The 22,235-nt window shown below is 42.8% G+C and overlaps 1 protein-coding gene across 1 annotated transcript in view; it reads left to right on the forward strand.

The window, feature by feature from the left end:
- Window positions 1-17,418: 17,418 nt before the first annotated feature.
- CHRNA7 (cholinergic receptor nicotinic alpha 7 subunit) overlaps window positions 17,419-22,235 on the forward strand; it is a 121,323-nt gene continuing 116,506 nt past the window's right edge. Inside the window, exons 1-2 of the mRNA XM_027123748.1 lie at window positions 17,419-17,525; window positions 17,799-17,938. Of these exons, the coding sequence (XP_026979549.1) occupies window positions 17,480-17,525; window positions 17,799-17,938 (186 nt within the window). The 5' untranslated portion in view covers window positions 17,419-17,479. The remainder of the gene's footprint in view (window positions 17,526-17,798; window positions 17,939-22,235) is intronic.

A 22,235-nucleotide genomic window follows, 5' to 3' on the forward strand; every position in this document is an offset into this window, starting at 1 on the left:
TGTTTAAATACAAAATTAATAACATTATGAGGTGGGGTTTATTACCCATGTAGTTGTAAAATATATGATAATAATTATACAAAGAATAGGAGAGGTTAAACAGAATTTTACTGTTAAAAGATTTTACATTTTACAGAGGTAGTACAATTACCACAGTAGACAGTCATAAGTTAATGAAGCATATTGTAATTCCTAGAACAAACACTTAATAAATGCAAAATAGTATAATTAATAAGGCAATAGAGAAATTAAAAGAAAAAATCAATCAATGCAGAAAAAGGGTTTCATGAAATTAGATACCCATTCATACTCAAATCAAGTGCATGTATAAAAAACCTACAACTAATATCATATTTAATAGTGAGAACTAAACTCTTTTCCTTCTTTCCAGGAAGAAGACAAGGATGTCTGCTTTCACAACTTCTATTTATTATCATCCTGGAATACAAAAAGAAGAAATAAATGGTATACAGATTGGAAAGGATAAAATAAAACTATCTTTATTCTCAGATAATATGATTGTTTATGTAGAACACACCAAAGAATCCATACACACAAAAAACACCCCCACAAAACTTGTTAACTAATTAAATGAGTATAGCAAGAGTGCAGGATGTAAAGTCTATATACCAAAGTAAACTGCTTCCCTATATATAGCAATTGGAATTTAAATTTCAAAAAGCAAAACCATTTATAACAGCACCAAAAGAAATGATGTGCTTTGGTATACATCTAACAAAATATGTTATGCAGAAAACTATAGAACATCAATGAGAGAAATCAAAGAAGGTCTAAATAAATGGAGAAATATTCCATGTTCATGAATTGGAAGAATCAATATTTTTAAGGTACCCATTCTTCCCAAATTGATCCATAGATTCAATGTAATCCCAAATAAAACCTCAGCAAGCTATAGGAGAAAACTATAAAATTACAGGAAAAAAATCTATGTGACCTTAGGTTTGGTCTCTTTTAGATACACACCACAAGCTCAATCCATGGAAAAAAAAACATTAATAATCTGGATCTTATTAAAATTAAACCTTTTGCTCTGCAATGAACATTGTTAAGTGAATGAAAAGACAATCCACCAATAGGGAGAAAACATTTACAAATCACATGTCTGATAAAGGACATCTAGGCAAAATATACAAAGACTATTGATATTTAAAGCTTAACATTAAGAAAACAAAAAACTGAATTTAAAAATGGGCAAAAGATCTACACGGACACCTCACCAAACAAGATATATAGATGGTAAACAGGCATATAAAAACAGACTTAACATCATTTGTCATTAGAAAAAGACAAATTAAAACAACAATGAAGTACCACTCTTAGAATGGCAAATTTACAAAAAATGGTTAATACCGATTGCTGGCAAGGATATAATGCAACAGGGACTCTTCTAATTTCTGGATGAGAATGCAAAATGGTACAGCCAGTTGGGAAGATAATTTGGCAAATTCTTAAAAAACTAAAATGTTTTTTAAAACATTTAAAAAAAACTAAAAAACTAAATGTCATGGGTTGAATTCCCTCAGCCCCCATCTCATGCTGAAGTCCTAAACTCCAGTACCTCAGAATATGACATTATTTGGAAATAGGATCATTGCAGATATATAGTTATACTGGAGTTGTATACTGGAGCTATAATACTCCAGTATTAGTTATACTGGAGAATGATGGGCCCCTAATCCAATATGATTAGTGTTCTGGAGAAAAGGAAATTCAGAGACATGTACACAGAGACAGGCCACCATGCAGGCACGAAGGCAGAGATCAGGGTCATGCTCCCACACGCCAGGGAATGCCAAAGATTGCCAGCAAACCACCAGAAGATAGGAGAGAAATAGAATAGATTCTCCCTCACAGCTCTCAGAAGGAACCAACTCTTGCCAACACTTTGATAATCAGGCTGTTAGTCTCCAGAATTGTGAGATAGTAAATGTTTATTGTTTAAGCAATTCTGTTTGTGGTTTTTGTTATGTCAGCCCTAGGAAACTAACACACTAAACATAGTCTGATCCTATGATAGTCAATCATCCTATGATAGTCAATCACATTTCTAGGTATTTATCCAATGATTTGAAACTTTATGTACACTCACACACACACACAAATCTGCATTTGAATGTTAATTACAGCTTTATTAATAATTACCCTAAGAGACTTCCCTGGTAGTCCAGTGCTAAAGAATCTGCCTTCCAGGAGACTTCCGGGAAGATGGCAGAAGAGTAAGACGCGGAGATCACCTTCCTCTCCACAGATACACCAGAAATACATCTACGCGTGGAACAACTCCTACAGAACACCTACTGAACGCTGGCAGAAGACCTCAGACCTCCCAAAAGGCAAGGAACCCCCCACGTACCTGGTCAGGGCAAAAGAAAAAACTAAACAGAGACAAAAGGATAGGGACGGGTCCTGCACCAGCGGGAGAGAGCTGTGAAGGAGGAAAAGTGTCCACACACTAGGAAGCCCCTTCGCGGGTGGAGACTTCGGGAGGCGGAGTGGGGGAGCTTGGGAGCCGCGGAGGAGAGCACAGCAACAGGGGTGCGTAGGGCAAAGCGGACAGATTCCAGCGCAGAGGATCGGGCCGACCGGCACTCACCAGCCGAGAGGCTTGTCTGCTCGCCCGCCGGGGCGGGCGGGACTGGGAGCTGAGGCTCCGGCTTTTGTCGGAGCGCCGGGAGAGGACTGAGGTTGGCGGCGTGAACACAGCCTGCAGGGCGTTGGTGCGCCGCGGCTGGACGGGAGAGAGTCCGGGGAGGGGTCTGGACCTGCCGAAGAGGCAAGAGACTTTTACGTCCCTCTTTGTTTCCTGGTGCACGAGGAGAGGGGATTAAGAACGCTGCTTGAGAGAGCTCCGGGGACGGGCGCGAGCCGCGGCTAAGAGTGCGGAGCCCAGAGACAGACATGGGACGCTAAGGCCGCTGCTGCCGCCGCCAGGAGGCCTGTGTGCGAACACAGGTCACTAGCCACACGCCCTTCTGGGGAGCCTGTGCAGCCCGCCACTGCCAGGGTCCCGGGATCCAGGGACGGCTCCCCGGTAGAGCGCACGGTGTGCCTCAGGCTGCAGCGTCACGCCGGCCTCTGCCGCTGCAGGCCCGCCCCGCACTCCGTGACCCTCCCTATCCCCCGGCCTGGGTGAGCCAGAGCCTCCGAATCAGCGGCTCCTTTAACCTCGTCCTGTCTGAGCAAAGAACAGACGCCCTCCGGCGACCTACACGCACAGGCGGGGCCAAATCCAAAGCTGAGCCCCTGGTAACTGTCAGAACAAAGAAGAGAAAGGGAACTCTCTCCCAGCAGCCTCAGAAGCAGCGGATTAAAGCTCCACAATCAACTTGATATACCCTGCATCTGTGGAATACCTGAATAGACAACGAATCATCCCAAATTAAGGAGCCCTGTGGATGAAAGGCTCTTGGTGCTGCAGCCAGGAGTCAGTGCTGTGCCTCTGAGGTGGGAGAGCCAACTTCAGGACACTGGTCCACAAGAGGCCTCCCAGCTGCACATAATATCAAACAGCAAAAATCTCCGAGAGATCTCCATCTCAACGCCAGCACCCAGCTTCACTCAACGACCAGCAAGCTACAGTGCTGGACATCCTATGCCAAACAACTAGCAAGACAGGAACACAACCCCACCCATTAGCAGAGAGGCTGCCCAAAATCATAGTAAGTCTACAGACACCCCAAAACACACCACCAGACGTGGACCTGCCCACCAGAAAGACAAGATCCAGCCTCATACACCAGAACACAGGCACTAGTACCCTCCACCAGGAAGCCTACACAACCCACTGAACCAACCTTAGCCACTGGGGACAGACACAAAAAACAACAGGAACTACGAACCTTCAGCCTGCAAAAAAGGAGACCCCAAACACAGTAAGATAAGCAAAATGAAAAGACAGAAAAACACACAGCAGATGAAGGAGCAAGATAAAAACCCACCAGACCTAACAAATGAAGAGGAAATAGGCAGTCTACCTGAAAAAGAATTCAGAATAATGATAGTAAGGTTGATCCGAAATCTTGGAGATAGAATGGACAATAGAATGGACAAATTGCAAGAATCAGTTAATAAGGACCTAGAAGAACTAAAGATGAAGCAAGCAACGATGAACAACACAATAAATGAAATTAAAAGTACTCTAGATGGGATCAATAGCAGAATAACTGAGGCAGAAGAACGGATAAGTGACCTGGAAGATAAAATAGTGGAAATAACTACTGCAGAGCAGAATAAAGAAAAAAGAATGAAAAGAACTGAGGACACTCTCAGAGACCTCTGGGACAACATTAAACGCACCAACATTCGAATTATAGGGGTTCCAGAAGAAGAAGAGTAAAAGAAAGGGACTGAGAAAATATTTGAAGAGATTATAGTTGAAAACTTCCCTAATATGAGAAAAGAAATCATTAATCAAGTCCAGGAAGCACAGAGAGTCCCATACAGGATAAATCCAAGGAGAAATACGCCAAGACACATATTAATCAAATTGTCAAAAATTAAATACAAAGAAAACATATTAAAAGCAGCAAGGGAAAAACAACAAATAACACACAAGGGAATCCCCATAAGGTTAACACCTGATCTTTCAGCAGAAACTCTGCAAGCCAGAAGGGAGTGGCAGGACATATTGAAAGTGTTGAAGGAGAAAAACCTGCAACCAAGATTACTCTACCCAGCAAGGATCTCATTCAGATTTGATGGAGAAATTAAAACCTTTACAGACAAGCAAAAGCTGAGAGAGTTCAGCACCACCAAACCAGCTCTACAACAACTGCTAAAGGAACTTCTCTAGGCAAGAAACACAAAAGAAGGAAAGGACCTACAATAACGAACCCAAAACAATTAAGAAAATGGGAATAGGAACACACATATCGATAATTACCTTAAATGTAAATGGACTAAATGCTCCCACCAAAAGACACAGATTGGCTGAATGGATACAAAAACAAGACCCATATATTTGCTGTCTACAAGAGACCCACTTCAGACCTAGAGACACATACAGACTGAAAGTAAGGGGATGGAAAAAGGTATTTCATGCAAATGGAAATCAAAAGAAAGCTGGAGTAGCAATTCTCATATCAGACAAAATAGACTTTAAAACAAAGACTATTAGAAGAGACAAAGAAGGACACTACATAATGATCAAGGGATCGATCCAAGAGGAAGATATAACAATTGTAAATATTTATGCACCCAACATAGGTGCACCTCAATACATAAGGCAAATACTGACAACCATAAAAGGGGAAATCGACAGTAACACATTCATAGTAGGGGACTTTAACACCCCACTTTCACCAATGGACAGATCATCCAAAATGAAAATAAATAAGGAAACACAAGCTTTAAATGATACATTAAACAAGATGGACTTAATTGATATTTATAGGACACTCCATCCAAAAACAACAGAATACACATTTTTCTCAAGTGCTCATGGAACATTCTCCAGGATAGATCATATCTTGGGTCACAAATCAAGCCTTGGTAAATTTAAGAAAATTGAAATTGTATCAAGTATCTTTTCTGACCACAACGCCATGAGACTAGATATCAATTACAGGAAAAGATCTGTAAAAAATACAAACACATGGAGGCTAAACAATACACTACTTAATAATGAAGTGATCACTGAAGAAATCAAAGAGGAAATCAAAAAATACCTAGAAACAAATTACAATGGAGACACAACGACCCAAAACCTGTGGGATGCAGCAAAAGCAGTTCTAAGGGGGAAGTTTATAGCAATACAAGCCCACCTTAAGAAGCAGGAAACATCTCGAATAAACAACCTAACCTTGCACCTCAAGCAATTAGAGAAAGAAGAACAAAAAAACCCCAAAGCTAGCAGAAGGAAAGAAATCATAAAAATCAGATCAGAAATAAATGAAAAAGAAATGAAGGAAACAATAGCAAAGATCAATAAAACTAAAAGCTGGTTCTTTGAGAAGATAAACAAAATAGATAAACCACTAGCCAGACTCATCAAGAAAAAAAGGGAGAAGACTCAAATCAATAGAATTAGAAATGAAAAAGGAGAGGTAACAACTGACACTGCAGAAATAAAAGAGATCATGAGAGATTACTACAAGCAACTCTATGCCAATAAAATGGACAATCTGGAAGAAATGGACAAATTCTTAGAAATGCACAACCTGCCAAGACTGAATCAGGAAGAAATAGAAAATATGAACAGACCAATCACAAGCACTGAAATTGAAACTGTGATTAAAAATCTTCCAACAAAGAAAAGCCCAGGACCAGATGGCTTCACAGGCGAATTCTATCAAACATTTAGAGAAGAGCTAACCCCTATCCTTCTCAAACTCTTCCAAAATATAGCAGAGGGAGGAACACTCCCAAACTCCTTCTACGAGGCCACCATCACCTTGATACCAAAACCAGACAAGGATGTCACAAAGAAAGAAAACTACAGGCCAATATCACTGATGAACATAGATGCAAAAATCCTCAACAAAATACTAGCAAATAGAATCCAACAGCACATTAAAAGGATCATACACCATGATCAAGTGGGGTTTATTCCAGGAATGCAAGGATTCTTCAATATACGCAAATCTATCAATGTGATAAACCATATTAACAAACTGAAGGAGAAAAACCATATGATCATCTCAATAGATGCAGAGAAAGCTTTTGACAAAATTCAACACCCATTTATGATAAAAACCCTGCAGAAAGTAGGCATAGAGGGAACTTTCCTCAACATAATAAAGGCCATATATGACAAGCCCACAGCAAACATCATCCTCAATGGCGAAAAACTGAAAGCATTTCCACTAAGATCAGGAACAAGACAAGGTTGCCCACTCTCACCACTCTTATTCAACATAGTTTTGGAAGTTTTAGCCACAGCAATCAGAGAAGAAAAGGAAATAAAAGGAATCCAAATCAGAAAAGAAGAAGTAAAGCTGTCACTGTTTGCAGATGACATGATCGTATACATAGAGAACCCTAAAGATGCTACCAGAAAACTACTAGAGCTAATCAATGAATTTGGTAAAGTGGCAGGATACAAAATTAATGCACAGAAATCTCTGGCATTCCTATATACTAATGATGAAAAATCTGAAAGTGAAATCAAGAAAACACTCCCATTTACCATTGCAACAAAAAGAATAAAATATCTAGGAATAAACCTACCTAAGGAGACAAAAGATCTGTATGCAGAAAATTATAAGACACTGATGAAAGAAATTAAAGATGATACAAATAGATGGAGACATATACCATGTTCTTGGATTGGAAGAATCAACATTGTGAAAATGACTCTACTACCGAAAGCAATCTATAGATTCAATGCAATCCCTATCAAACTACCACTGGCATTTTTCACAGAACTAGAACAAAAAATTTTGCAATTTGTATGGAAACACAAAAGACCCCGAATAGCCAAAGCAATCTTGAGAACGAAAGAAGGAACTGGAGGAATCAGGCTCCCAGACTTCAGACTATACTACAAAGCTACAGTTATCAAAACGGTATGGTACTGGCACAAAAACAGAAAGATAGATCAATGGAACAGGATAGAAAGCCCAGAGATAAACCCACGCACATATGGTCACCTTATCTTTGACAAAGGAGGCAGAAATGTACCATGGGGAAAGGACAGCCTATTCAATAAGTGGTGCTGGGAAAACTGGACAGCTACATGTAAAAGTATGAAGTTAGATCACTCCCTAACACCATACACAAAAATAAGCTCAAAATGGATTAAAGACCTAAATGTAAGGCCAGAAACTATCAAACTCTTAGAGGGAAACATAGGCAGAACACTCTATGACATAAATCACAGCAAGATTCTTTCTGACCCACCTCCTAGAGTAATGGAAATAAAAACAAAAATAAACAAATGGGACCTAATGAAACTTAAAAGCTTTTGCGCAGCAAAGGAAACCATAAAGAAGACCAAAAGACAACCCTCAGAATGGGAGAAAATATTTGCAAATGAAGCAACTGACAAAGGATTGATCTCCAAAATTTATAAGCAGCTCATGCAGCTTAATAACAAAAAAACAAACAACCCAATCCAAAAATGGGCAGAAGACCTAAATAGACATTTCTCCAAAGAAGATATACAGAGTGCCAACAAACACATGAGAGAATGCTCAACATCACTAATCATGAGAGAAATGCAAATCAAAACTACAATGAGATATCATCTCACACCAGTCAGAATGGCTATCATCAAAAAATCTAGAAACAATAAATGCTGGAGAGGGTGTGGAGAAAAGGGAACCCTCTTACACTGTTGGTGTGAATGTAAATTGATACAGCCACTGTGGAGAACAGTATGGAGGTTCCTTAAAAAGCTACAAATAGAACTACCATATGACCCAGCAATCCCACTACTGGGCATATACCCTGAGAAAACCATAATTCAAAAAGAGTCATGTACCAAAATGTTCATTGCAGCTCTATTTACAATAGCCCAGAGATGGAAACAACCTAAGTGTCCATCATCGGATGAATGGATAAAGAAGATGTGGCACATATATACAATGCAATATTACTCAGCCATAAAAAGAGACGAAATTGAGCTATTTGTAATGAGGTGGATAGACCTAGAATCTGTCATACAGAGTGAAGTAAGTCAGAAAGAGAGAGACAAATACCGTATGCTAACACATATATATGGAATTTAAAAAAAAAAATGTCATGAAAAACCTAGGGGTGAAACAGGAATAAAGACACAGACTTACTAGAGAATGGACTTGAGGCTATGGGGAGGGGGAAGTGTAAACGGTGACAAAGCGATAAAGAGGCATGGACATATATACACTACCAAACGTAAGGTAGATAGCTAGTGGGAAGCAGCCGCATAGCACAGGGAGATCAGCTCGGTGCTTTGTGACCGCCTGGAGGGGTGGGATGGGGAGTGTGGGAGGGAGGGAGATGCAAGCGGGAGGAGATATGGGAACATATGTATATATATGGCTGATTCATTTTGTTGTGAAGCTGAAACTAACATACCATTGTAAAGCAATTATACTCCAATAAAGAATGTAAAAAAAAAAAAAAAAAAAAAAGAATCTGCCTTCCAGTGCAGGGGATGTGGCTTCAATACCTGGTCAGGGAACTAAGATCCCACATGCCTGGGCAACTAAGCCTGCGCACCACAGCTACCGAGCTCGGATGCCTCAACGAGAGAGCCCATGTGCCGCAAACTACAGAGCCCATGCGCCCTGGACCCCGTGCACCATAACTACAGAGCCCACGCACCCTGGAGCCCGTGCACCACAACTAGAGAGAGAAAACCCACACACCACAATTAGAGAGAAGCCTGCGTGCCCCAACGAAGAGCCCACGCCCCGCAACTAAGAACCAGCACAGCCAAAACAAAAACAAACAAACAAAAAAAACCCCAAAAAGTTAAAAAAAAATTACCCCAAACTGGAAGTAATCAAAATGCCCTTCAATAGATGAATGGGTAAATAAACTATGTTACATATATGGAATGGAATAGTATTCAGCAATGAAAAGAAATAAGTTATCAAGCCATGCAAAAACATGGATGAATCTTAAAAGTATATTGCTACATGAAAGAAACCAGTCTTAAAAGGCTACATACTACATGATTCCATTTATATGACATTGTGGAAAAGACAAAACTATAATGATGATAAATGTATCCGTGGTTTCCAGGGATTTGGGAAGAGAGAGATAAATAGGTGAAGCACAGGGGAGTTTATAGGACAGAGAAACTATCCTGTATAATACTTTAATGGTAGAGATATTGAGGCAGGAGATAGATGGGCTCCAGGCTAGACAGTTACAACTGGCCTCTTGTTCACACTTCCTGGGGTGAGAAGAAGATGGGCTCCAGGCTGGACATTCATTATCAGCCCGCTGTTTACATTTCCTGAAGCAAGAGACAAACAGAGTCCGGACTACATATTTATGACCGGATTCCTGTCTGTATTCCGAGATCTGCACTTCGATTAAGAAACAACAACAGGAATAGCGTAGATAACTGGACATTTGACACTTTATGGCTGGGACAGAGAGGAGCTAAACCCTGTTAAAAGATCAAGAGGTCATACATTTCCCAACCTTGGGGCAAGAGAGACACTACACATGCACAAACGTTTTCACGGGGTCAAAAAGGCAGGGGATGCCAGACCATAATAAGTCTTGCCATTGTCCCTCCCAGAGGCCTTTGCAATGAAATCCATCTTGACTGAGGGTTGCGTGAGCACCCAGGGGAGAGTCCAGAGACAAATTAGCCATAGGGTCAAAATAATACGGTTGGCCAAGAAGAAGAAAAAGACCCAGAAGGCTGCCCCCTTATAAAGGATTTAAACTTCCCAAAGGCGCAGCTCTCTCTCTGAGTTTGCCCGTACGTCTTTCCACATGTACTTTGCTTTTCCAATAAATATTTACTTTTCTCTTTACCTTCTGCCTCCTCACCTGAATTCATTCTTGACAAGGCAGGCAAGAACTGGGGGTTTAGGCCCTAGCAGCTGGCCTCTGTGGTCTAGCAGTTAGGACTCCCGGTCCGGGAAATAAGATCTTGCTTCAGCTGCCACTTACTGCTGCGTGCTTCCAAAATCAATATGACATTATGCTTTTTAAAAATCCACAGAACTTTATAGCAAGAAGAATGAGCTTCACTTGATGCAAATTTTTAAAAAATCACTTTGGGATTCAGGGGAATCCCATGATGGAATGTTGACTGTGACAAAAATATCTAACAGTATCAGAAATATCTAAATTAACCTCAGTGAAAGGGTTGAGTGAAAATGTACTGACCTAAGTAACTTTGGAAATGAATGGAGACTTAAAGGCAAAACAGACTACATAAGCACTGTACTCCATTCAGCAAAGCACATGTACATCCACCAAGGGTACAGGTTAAGAACAGGGAGATCAGCTCCGTGCTTTGTGACCACTTAGAGGGGTGGGATAGGGATGGTGGGAGGGAGGGAGACGCAAGAGGGAAGAGATATGGGAACATATGTATATATATAACTGATTCACTTTGTTATAAAGCAGGAACTAACACACCATTGTAAAGCAATTATACTCCAATAAAGATGTTAAAAAAAAAAAAGAATTCTGAAACCTTTATAGATGCATACTTAAGTTCAACCAGTAAGTAAATAGAGGTAATGGTACGAGACAGGTTTCTCACTGTAGGAGATGGGGGTTACCCACAAGCAAGGGGGAGGGGGCTAAGATGATCCACGTTGCATTATAGTTGGAGAATTCAGTGTGGACTTATATGGAGTTTAGTATGGATATAGATGGGTTTGTGCATATATACATGGGTTATATAAGCATATATCTCCTTCCTCTGAAAACTCCAGAGGTCCTAGAAGCAACCTCCCCCAGTAGCAACAAGCACACCCAGGATTCAGATGTTCACTTCTAATACCATTTTCAAACAAAAGGAACTAGGGATGCTTGGAGAAATGGCTGATTCTAGGACTGGGGCCAGAAATATTACAAGTCTGGAGAATCTCCTAGCGCTAGAAAGAATGCAGGTGCTCAAAGACAACCCACAAGGGAGGGTATCAAAGAAACACAGGAGCCAACTGAAAGAGCTCCCAATGACCAAAGCTGGAAGAATATGGGCAATAAAATAAAGTCAGGGGATTAGAACCCAAAGTAGAAAGTAAATGTCCATGAATCTACACTGACATAAATGACTGAATACATAAATAAATGTGGGAAGAGACATGAATCTCCCAAGAAGAATAATTTGAGATAATTTATGTAAAGACTTTAAGGAGTATTTAAAATGTATGTAAATATTTTAGTAGATAGAGTATAACTCCCCACTCCTTAAATGTGAGCTGCACATTTTGCCATCCTTCCAAAGACCACAGGACAGTGAGGGAGGTACAAAAGAGGAACTTCAGGGTACTTCCCTGGTGGTCCAGTGTTAAGACTCCACACTTCCACTGCAGGGGGCATGGGTTTGATCCCTGGTCGGGGAACTAAGATGCTGCATGCTGCGTGGCATGGCCCAAAATTAATATAAAATAAAATTAAAGGATATCTATACTATCTCTGACATATATCAGTTCACAATTTAAAAAAAAGAGGAACTTCACAAAGGACAAATCTGACAAACACTACATCAACACAATTGATCAAGGTCAACATGAGCAGTGATAAGTCATGTTAACAGTATGTACCCTTGAGATGATGTGATGAGAATGGCACTTTACCTCTGTGGTCTTCCTCCCCAAAACCCACAACCTCAGTCTAATACTGAGTAAACATCTGATAAACCCAAACTGAAGGACTTTCTACAAAATACCTGACAGGTACTCCTCAAAACTATCAAGATTATCAATAAACCGGCATGGCTGAGAATCTATCACAGCCAAGAGGAGCCCAAGGAGACATGATATCTAATGTGATGTGGTGTCCTGGTTGGGATCCTGGAACAGAAAGATAGTGGGCAAAAACTAAGAAAATCTGAATAAAGTGGGGTCTTTAGTTAATAATAACGTATTCATATTCTTTCTCTAGTGGGAAAAATATAACATACTGATGTTAGATGTTAACAATAGTGGATCCTGGGTATTGGGTATATAAGAATTCTCTGTACATCTCCACAGCTTTTTTGGTAAAGCTAAAATTATTCTAAAAATAAAAATTTATTCAGAACAAAAACATGACACTTGCTGTAGGCTTTTTATAAGGCACACTTGATAAGGTTAAGATAGTTTTCTTCAAACCTAGGTTTGTTGTTTATCTTTTAGTCCTGCATGAGCATTGGATTTTACACAACACATTGAATTTTATTATGTCACTATATTTTGTTGACATGGTATTTTTTATTAGCCTGTTAATGTGGTGATGAGTATTTTGCCTTCGTGGGATAAATTCTCTGTAGCATGCCATGCTGTTTAATAGCATTTTACCCACATTAGAACTTCTTTCAAAATTGGAGTCAATCCTCTCCAACCCTGCCACTGCTTTATCAACTTAAGTTTACGCAACATTCTAAATCCTTTGTTGTCATTTCAACAATCTTCACAGCATCTTCACCAGGAGTAGCTTCCATCTCAAGAAACCACTTTCTTTGCTCATTCATAAGATGCAACTCCTCATCCATTAAAGTTTTATCATGATATTGCAGGAATTCAGTCACATCTTCAGGCTCAACTTCTAAGTCTAGTTCTCTTTCTAAGTAATCTGCAGTTACTTCCCCCACTGAAGACTTGAACCCCTCAAAGTCATTCATCAGAGATGGAATCAACTTCTGCCAAATTTTTGTTAATGTTGTTATTTAGACCTCTTCCCATGAATCACAAGTGTTCTTAATAGCATCTAGAATAGTGAATCCTTTCTAGGTTTCAATTTACTTTGTCCAGATCCATCAGAGGAATCACTATCTATGGTAGCTGCAGCCTTGCAAAATGTATTTCTTCAATAATGACATTAAAGTTGAAAGTACTCTTTGATTCATGGGCCACAGAATGAATGTTGTGTTAGCAGGCATGAAAACAACATTAATCTCACTGTCCAGCTCCATCAGAGCTCTTGGGTGATTAGGTGCATTGTCAATGAGCAGTAACATTTTGAAAGGGATTTTTTTTTTTTTCTGATCAGTATGTCTCAACGGAGGGCTTAAAATATTCAGTAAACCATGTTGTAAACAGATGTGTTGTCATCCAGGCTTTGTTGTTTTATTGAGAGCATAGGAAGAGCAGATTTAGCATAATTCTTAGGGCCCTAGGATTTTCAGAATGGCAAATGGCATTGGCTTCAACTTCAAGTTACCAGCTGCATTAGCCCCTAACAAGACAGCCAGCCTGTCCTTTGAAGCTTGGAAGCCAGGCATTGAGTTCTCCTCTCTAGCTATGAAAGTCCTGGATGGCATCTTCTTCCAACAGAATGCTGTTTCATCTACATTGAAAATCTTCTGTATAGTGTAGCCACCTTCATTGATTATCTTAGCAAGATCTTCTGGATAACTTGCTGCAGCTTCTACACCAGCACTTGCTGCTTCACCTTGCACCTCTGTTATGGAGATGGCTTCTTTCCTTAAACCTCATGAACCAACTTCTGCTAGCTTCAGACATTTCTTCTGCAGCTTCCTCATCTCTCTCAGCCTTCACAAAATTGAAGAGAGTTAGGGTCTTCCTCTGGGTTAGACTTTGGCTTAAGGGAATGTTGTGGCTCGTTTTATATTCTATCCAGACCACTAAAACTTTCTCCATATCAATAAGAAGGCTGTTTCACGTTCTTATCATCCATGTGTTGACTGGAGTAGCACTTTCAATTTCCTTCAAGAACTTTTCTTTTGAATTCACAACTTGGCTAACTGTTTGGTGCAAGAGTTCTAGTTATCGGCCTATCTTGGTTTTCAACATGTCTTCCTCACTATGCTTAATCATTTTTAGCGTTTGATTAAAATGAGATACGTACAATTCTTCCTTTCACTTGAGCACTTAGAGGCCACTGGAGGGTATTAATTGGCCTAATTTCAATACGGTTGTGTCTCGGTGAGTAGGGAGGCCCTAGGAGAGGGAGAGAGACAGGGGAACAGCCAGTCAGTGGAGCAGTCAGAACACACAACCTTTACTGATTAAGTCTGCCATCTTATATGGGTGTGGTCTGTGGTGTCCCAGAACAACTACAATAGTAACGTCAAAGATCAGCCATAGATCACCATAAAGAACATAATTTTAATGGAAAAGTTTGAAATACGAGAACTACCAAAACGTGACCCAGAGGCATGAAGTGAGCAAATTGGAAAAATGACGTCAATAAACTTGCTCACTACAGAGTTGCTGCAAACCTTCACTTTGTAAAAAAACATCATATCTGTGAAGTGCAATAAAACGAGGTCTGCTTGTATAGCCAAACTCACAGACCTACTTATCGGCACAGCACAGACTGGAATTTATTTTCCACACTCACATTGGCTCTAAATTGTCAACTGAGTGAGTGGATTATTCTTGTTGCTGCTCCAGGCACCTAGCAGAGAACAGGGCATAAACCAATACAGACGGTCCCCAATTTAAGGTGGTTCAACCTATGATTTTTTGACATCATGATGCTGTGAAAACAATATGCATTCAGAAGAAACTGTACTTCAAAGTTGGCATTTTTATCTTTTCCCAAGCTAGCAATATGTGGTACCATACTCTCGTGATGCTGGGCAGCAACTGTGAGCACAGACCCCAGTCAGCCACATGATCATGACAAGGATAAACAACTGATACCACCATTCTGTTTTTTACTTTCAGTACAGTGTCACAATAAGTTACATGAGATATTCAACACTTCATTATAAAGTGCTTTGTCTTAGATGATTTTGCCCAACTGTAGGCTGATGCACGGCTTCTGAGCACATTCAAGGTAGGCAAGGTTAAGCTTTGATGTTTGGTAGGTTAGGTTGTATTCAGTGCATTTTCGACTTAAAATATTTTCAACTTATGATGGGTTTATCAAGATGTAACCCTGTTGTAAGTCAAGGTAGATCTGTACTTACTGACCTGTTGTCCCACTGGAAAATGCTTTAATTTGAGGTTTCTGATATTATGGGGTACAAGGGAGGCAAGGAAGTAGTTATACTTTCAGAAACGTGATCCCCATGACCATATGCACATATATGAAGTCCCTTGGCCCCTCTGGGCTCATATACCTCTAGGATGGAAGGCACGGCTTGAAGGTACCTTCAGGAAATGTGTAGAAGAGTGGGTGCTGCATTCACAGGACCAGTGGAGGTGGTGTGCCAGTGGGAATCTTCCGACTGATGCTTCTTATGTCTCCTCTATTCTGTTGTTGGGTTTTATTTTCCTTGTCTGACTCCTTTTTTGCCAGTGGCCAATACTGTGTAGTTCATTCCTTCACCATATGCCAGCTCTGTGTGTATCCAGACGGCCCCAGATGGTGTGGAACTCAGGAGCCAGATGAAGTGATGAGCATGCCTGTCTGCTCACCAGGAATCCCTACTCTGGTGTTCCCGTCTCCCGGCAAACCCCTCCTTTGAGGCAAGCCCAGGTCAGCAGTCACCTCTTCTATGAACCCTTCTCCAGAAAGAATGAATCCTTCCTTCTTCTAGGATCCTGTTGCAGTTATCAAAGCCTATACTGATTATTTATTTATATGTGCATCAGTTAACAGGTGTGAATTTGCTACAGGACACTTCATTGCAAGGCTGACATAATTCTTTGTTTTTCCATATCAAATAACTGCCTTGGTTGCCCTTTACTGCTGCTGGGGTAAATTCAAGGGCAGTCACATTTTGGTAAGCCTTTCCCTAGTTTTTGGCGCCATCCAGGAATCCTGGGCCTTATGCAGTTCAGAGATGTGGGCATTGCCTCTGCTGGTCCACAGTGATCTCAGATCCTGGTGGAGCTCAGATTCTCTGGGGCCTGATGAAAGAAAGCTGCAGAACCCCCTAAGTGGGCACAGGGAACCCCTCTGCACTCAGCCTTCTGCAACATGCTTGCTGAGAGCAAAGGGGATAGTGTCTACACATCACTTTTGAAGGCCCTCGTCAGCATTCTCTCTCCCATCCTCTTCCAGAACCATGGCCCCTCCTCAATATCTAGGATGTAACTAAGCCCCTGACCCCTTTGACTGGTGTCTGCTCTGAGCTTCCTCTTGGCAATTAATTCTCTCGGCCTCAGAAAAAAAAACAATGCCTAGATCACACCAAGTTTTGACTGTCCTTCTGGCAAGCCGTGGGGAGTTAACTTTTCAACATTTTCAATCGCCTTTAAAAGAGAACGAGATATAAAGAGGATATACACTGGGAATTCCATCACACACTTTTGCAGAGTCTCCTCCCTGTACAACGCCTCCCTGGCGGACTTCGCCTCTCCTCTTGGCATCTCCAGAACTGGCTGAGAAGCAGGCTGGTGATGCCCAGCAAATGGATGCTGAAAGAACATCCACGACCGGCGGGAGGTAGGAGGGGCCTGTCTCAGGTCTGTCTCGTCTCCTTGGAGGGAGTCGCGAACCTGTGGGAGCCCGGTTCCCGGGCGCTGCACCCCGCCCCGGCGGGGGGTAGGAAGGGCCCTGGAGAACCGGACCCTTGAGGGTCCCGGCGTTCTCCCACCGACCCGGCGCAGCTTCTGAGAGCGTCAGCGAGCGGAGTGGGGACAAAGGACATAAGGGACCGGCAGAGCCCAGCCTTGGACAGCCTCTGGAGCGCGGGGACCGCTTGGTGGAGACAGAGGCGGGGCGCACCTCCCCGGGAGCGCTCGGACTACTGTCCCCCACTGCGGCCGCCTAGGAGCCCGAGGGCCGGCGGGCGGGGTGGTGGGCCCGAAGGGACGGGTGGGAGGGGCGCGGGGGGGCGGGGGCGGGGCTCGTCACGTGGAGAGGCGCGCGGGGGTGGCCGGGGCGGGGGCGCGCGCTCGGCTCTTTAAAGGCGCGCGAGCCGAACCGCGAGAAGCGGCTCTGCGACCGCAGGCGCAGGCCCGGGCCGACTTCCGAGACGCGCAGCTCCAGCCCCAAAATGCGCCGCTTACTGTGCCTGGTGCTGGCCGCGTCGCTCCTGCACGGTAAAGCCGCTGGTCTCCCCGCCCTCCACTCTTCGTCCGCGGAATCCCGGGCGCATCCCGTGTGGCTTGGGGCGCCCCGCGCCGGGCCCGGGCTTGGGGGTTCGCTCCCGCCGGGGACGGCGGGTGTCGCTGTCGGCGGTGACGGGGGAAGGCGAGCCTTGCGCGCCTGGGCTGCGCTGCTTGGGCGGCCGGGGGTGCGGGCAGGGTGCGCGGGGCGCATCCCCTCTGGCCTTCCTTGAGCAGCCCGCCCGGTTCTTCTCTCCACTCCTGAAGTGTCCCTGCAAGGCGAGTTCCAGAGGAAGCTCTACAAGGACCTGGTCAAGAACTACAATCCTTTGGAGAGGCCCGTGGCCAACGACTCGCAGCCGCTCACCGTCTACTTTTCTCTGAGCCTTCTGCAGATCATGGACGTGGTGAGTCCCGGCCCGGCCCTGCCCGCCGCCGCGTGCCTCGGTTTCCCCGGTCGCCTGGGAGGAGCCTGGCGCGCGCCCCGGCCACCTGTGCGCGGGTACTTCAGACCCGCCTTGCCCTCGGTTTAGAAACTCAGGACGAAAGTGTCTCCGTCCCGAGCCGGGAATCCTCAAGAACAGGTCTGAATGATCACGTATTAGTACCCCTTATGGTGTAAGTATTGGCATGCAGTCCGACATTTGGAGTCAATTTAGACATTTCTAGGCTTTTCTGCTGCCCGTGGTATGCACCTTCTCTGGGTAGAGGCCTGGCCCTGGGCTTTGCAGCTGGTTCATCTGTCCAGGCAAAGGGCCAACTCTGAGCATTTAGACCCCCTCCCCAATTCCAGTAATGGGCATTCTTTGCCTTCCTGGTGAGGGTAGTGCGGGTCGTCTTGCTTTGAGGATGAGCAAAGCTCCGCCGCCGGGATACACTCGTCTGCTCCTTCAGGCAGCTGCTTTCAGCCCCACGGGCTTGCGCACTTCAATTGGCAGATCTGTGTAATATCTGGGTAAGTTTGTTCTTTCGCTCTTCTAGACTGCTTTGGATATTCGGTTGTCACATATTAAATATGGATATTGGATATTCAGTTGGCACATCCTCATACGATATAAATATTTTACAAAAGTGTTTAAGTCATTATAAATGGATTTCAGTGTCTAGCTTGTACAAGGCATTCATTGGACTGTGCTCTGGAGAAGTGTACAGGTGTGACGCTGTTTCAGGGAGGGAAGAATGTGGTAGGAAGGGAGTGTGAGAATAGCTACAATAGGTAGAAAGTGCTAAGAGCCTCCAGAGGTGTGCAGATTAGAGGTGGAAAAAGACAGGTAAGATTTCATAGTCCTGAAAATAGAGAGTGCCCGTTCTCTTACACTGATGTATGTTGCATCACTTAACCTAGTTAAATTGCTGTGATGAATGGCTTGCTTTCCCACATGACACCTGTGTTAAATATGTACTTCCTTCTACAGATAGACCCTATGCTTCAAAATATTGAACGTGCGTGCGATGACGTGGGCAGGTTATCACGGAGGAGAGCTGTAAAGGCAGACAAGTGCTGTCTCGTGGGTTACCAGGGCAAAAATTCCTGTTTACAGAGCTTGGGCTTCAGGAAAGGGGAAAGGATGGAGATATGGGGTTAGGGGAAGAGGGGCTGGGAAAGCTGCCCCGGTGTTAAGCGGAGCCGTGGTGGAGAAATGGAGTTACAGGGGCTTTGGAGCAGCACAGGCCTGCGGCATTTGGGGAGGCAAGTGCTTTATGGAGCAGCTTCTCTGTTACTTCAGAGAGCTCAGGATTTGTGCTTGGGACCTTTGGTAGGTTCTGGCTCTGCTCGTTTCTGGCTGGCTGTTCTGAGGAAAGTTTCTTAAACATCCTGAGTCTGTATTTTCCAGTTAATACATTGTTCTCACTGTGGATCTAGCCGGGAATGCATTTGACTTCCCAGCCCAGCAATCCTGTGAGCTCATGGAGTGGCCTTGAGCAAATTACTTTACCTTTCTAAGCCCTGTTTCCTCATGTGTAAAATGAGAATAATAATACTCACTTCACAGGGTTTTGAGAGGATTAAATAAGAGAAAGTGCTTGCCACACACTGGTGATTCACCGAAGGTTTGCTTGATCTTCATTATGTAGCTACTCAACTCAAGGGTTGGGATGTCAGTGCCTAGAAAGGTCTTGCCCAAGGTTGGTCTCTTGCCCAGGGTTGCTCATTGGTTAGAGGCAGGGCTGTGTGGAACATCCACATTTGCCTTGCAAGCCCTTTGCATCTCCTGCCTCCTTTAGAATCTGTAACTTCTTTTGCAGAAAGAAGTCAGCTTAATTTATTTAAACTGCCTGAGTGTAACTGACTGAATGTAACTATCCTGAGATCCTGGGTGAAAAGGAAGTCTCTCTATTAGAAATAATGAAATATGCAAACATTTGTATTCCAGCAGGACTCGGCTCTGTCTGGTTTTGAAGCAGAGCCAGGGCTTTCCAGCCAGACTCTTGAGACCCTGGACAGAGATACAGTGACTCATAAGTGATTCATGTGGCAGAGCCCTAACTGTTGTCAGGTTCTGTTTACAAATTTTGTTCCAGGGGTCCTTTGCCCATTCTGACTGGGCTGTTCTAGAGAACATTTTTTCTCCCAAATCCTGTTATTGTTGCCCTTTCTGCCAGCAGAGATTTCCTGGTGGGAGTAATAGGGAGATAATGTGTGATTCTACATATCTTATTTTCATGGAAGATCATTTACCTGTTTATCAACTTATTCCACACACACTTATTGAAGGACTTGTGGGCGTTGCTAGGTTCTGGGAACTTATACCTGGTTAAGGGATTATTTCTACTTCTAGAATTCACAGTCTATCTAGGGAGACTGACGTGTAAATCCAAGATTACATCACGTGTAATTGAACACAAATGTCTGTAAAGTGGTACAGACACACATAGTAGGAAATATTTACTTCCAGCCAGGATGGCTAGGAATTAGATTTCTAAAGGTGAGTAGAAGTTTGCCAGTTGGAGAAAATAAGAAAGGCTTTCCAGGTGAGACGAACAGGGTGAGGAAAGATGAGAGTGGGGTGAGGACAGCACACCCTCAACAAGGTGTGTTCCGTGGAACACTGGCTCCCAGTTGATCTTCGCTGCGGGTTTTGCTGAAAAACTTTTCAGAAACTTGAATGTGCTATGTGTATTGAGAATGTTTTAAAGGAGGGATATCATACTAACAAAACTACTAACTTTCTCTTAGGTACCCTTTTGTAAGAATGATGTTCTAGAAACACACCTTGCAAGGATGGGGTTATCTTTTGGTGGGAGGCCTGAGGTGAGTTCATACTGTAGACAGAAGAGGTGTTGAATGTGAGGTGTGTCAAGTGGCTCTGCAGAGTTTACATTTTGCCCTGGACTCTCGCCTGGGTATCTCCCAGGACATGAGGCGGAGGTGGTGGTGTGCTAGAGGATTTGTGAAGCTGCAAGACCAGCTTGACATTGCATATTTTCCTAGAAATGGAAACAGTCCAAACCATTATATTTGTATTCAATCCAACAAGTATGAATTATAGACTAGAATGAAAAAAATGTGCATAAATTTCTAAAGACAAAGCCTGTGTTTTTAGAGGGATAGTTTTACCAGGCCCCCTTGGTGAGGCACGAGGTGAAGCATGGGAAGGGGTGGTGGATTTTTAATCAAGAGGAGGGATGTTACTAGATCTGTGTTTAGATTGAGGATGCTAAGGGCAGTGTATGTGTGGGACAGATTAAAGAGAAGAGAAAGTGTAGGCAAAGGATGAAGAGGTCGAAACTAGAACGGTCACTGTGGGAATGTGGAGACGTGGACAGATTCCAGAGGCATTTTGGGTATACTATCTATGATATATAACTGTGTATGTGAACTTCATGTAGGTATATAGATAAATTTATTGAGTGAAAGTACCTAAATGCATACTCTGACTTATGGTGATTATTAATTTACCTCATGGGCTTGTATCTGGGCTGGGAATGAGATAATACCTAAGAAATCATTTTGAAGTGATGCAAGTGTAAGGTTCTTAAACTACCAACAGTTTCCATAATATTTCTCCTTTGTGCATGCCATTTAGTCATTCACCTGTACACATATATCTGAAGGCCATTCCGAGTGTTGATTTGCATAAAATAAATGTGTACAGTTATGAAAGCATGGCCAGAAGGCAAGGTATTTAAAATGAATAATAGGAATCAACACAATATTATACGGAAATGTATAACATATAATGATGCATGGATGATTTTTGTTCTTTTGTACATTTGGGATTGCAGAGTCAACTTTTTAGAAGCTTTAGTCACAAGACAGCGGAACAAAGTGGTTGTGCATTTGGGGTTTGCTACTGCAGAGGGCAGGCATGGGTGTGGAGCCCAGTGTCTGAGGGCTTGTGTGTTATCTGAAATCCCTTGGCCTCTGCTCTGGTTTGTCAGACTTATGATTTTATATTTACTGTTCACTATGTAAAATGCTACAACTCTAACTTAGTATTACCAAATATTTGCTGTAAAAATTGCACACCTTGAAGACAGTTTATGAAGAAAACCCAAGGTGCAGTTATGTAATTATCCTAATAATGTTTTTATAAATGGTATTTCTTACAGCTACAGATATGTGTTTTGTGCAAGAAATCAAATTAAACAAAAAAAGGACTGCAGGGGGGAAAATCACCCAAATCACCATCACTCAAGGCCTTCTGGTGCAGTTCAGGCTGTCTTTTCTCTGTGTTTTGGGATGTTTAGAGAAATATTTAA

This window comes from Aethalodelphis obliquidens, unplaced genomic scaffold (assembly GCF_003676395.1).
Source record: "Aethalodelphis obliquidens isolate GAN/ISIS:26980383/991018 unplaced genomic scaffold, ASM367639v1 scaffold26, whole genome shotgun sequence".
Taxonomy (NCBI): Eukaryota; Metazoa; Chordata; class Mammalia; order Artiodactyla; family Delphinidae; genus Aethalodelphis; species Aethalodelphis obliquidens.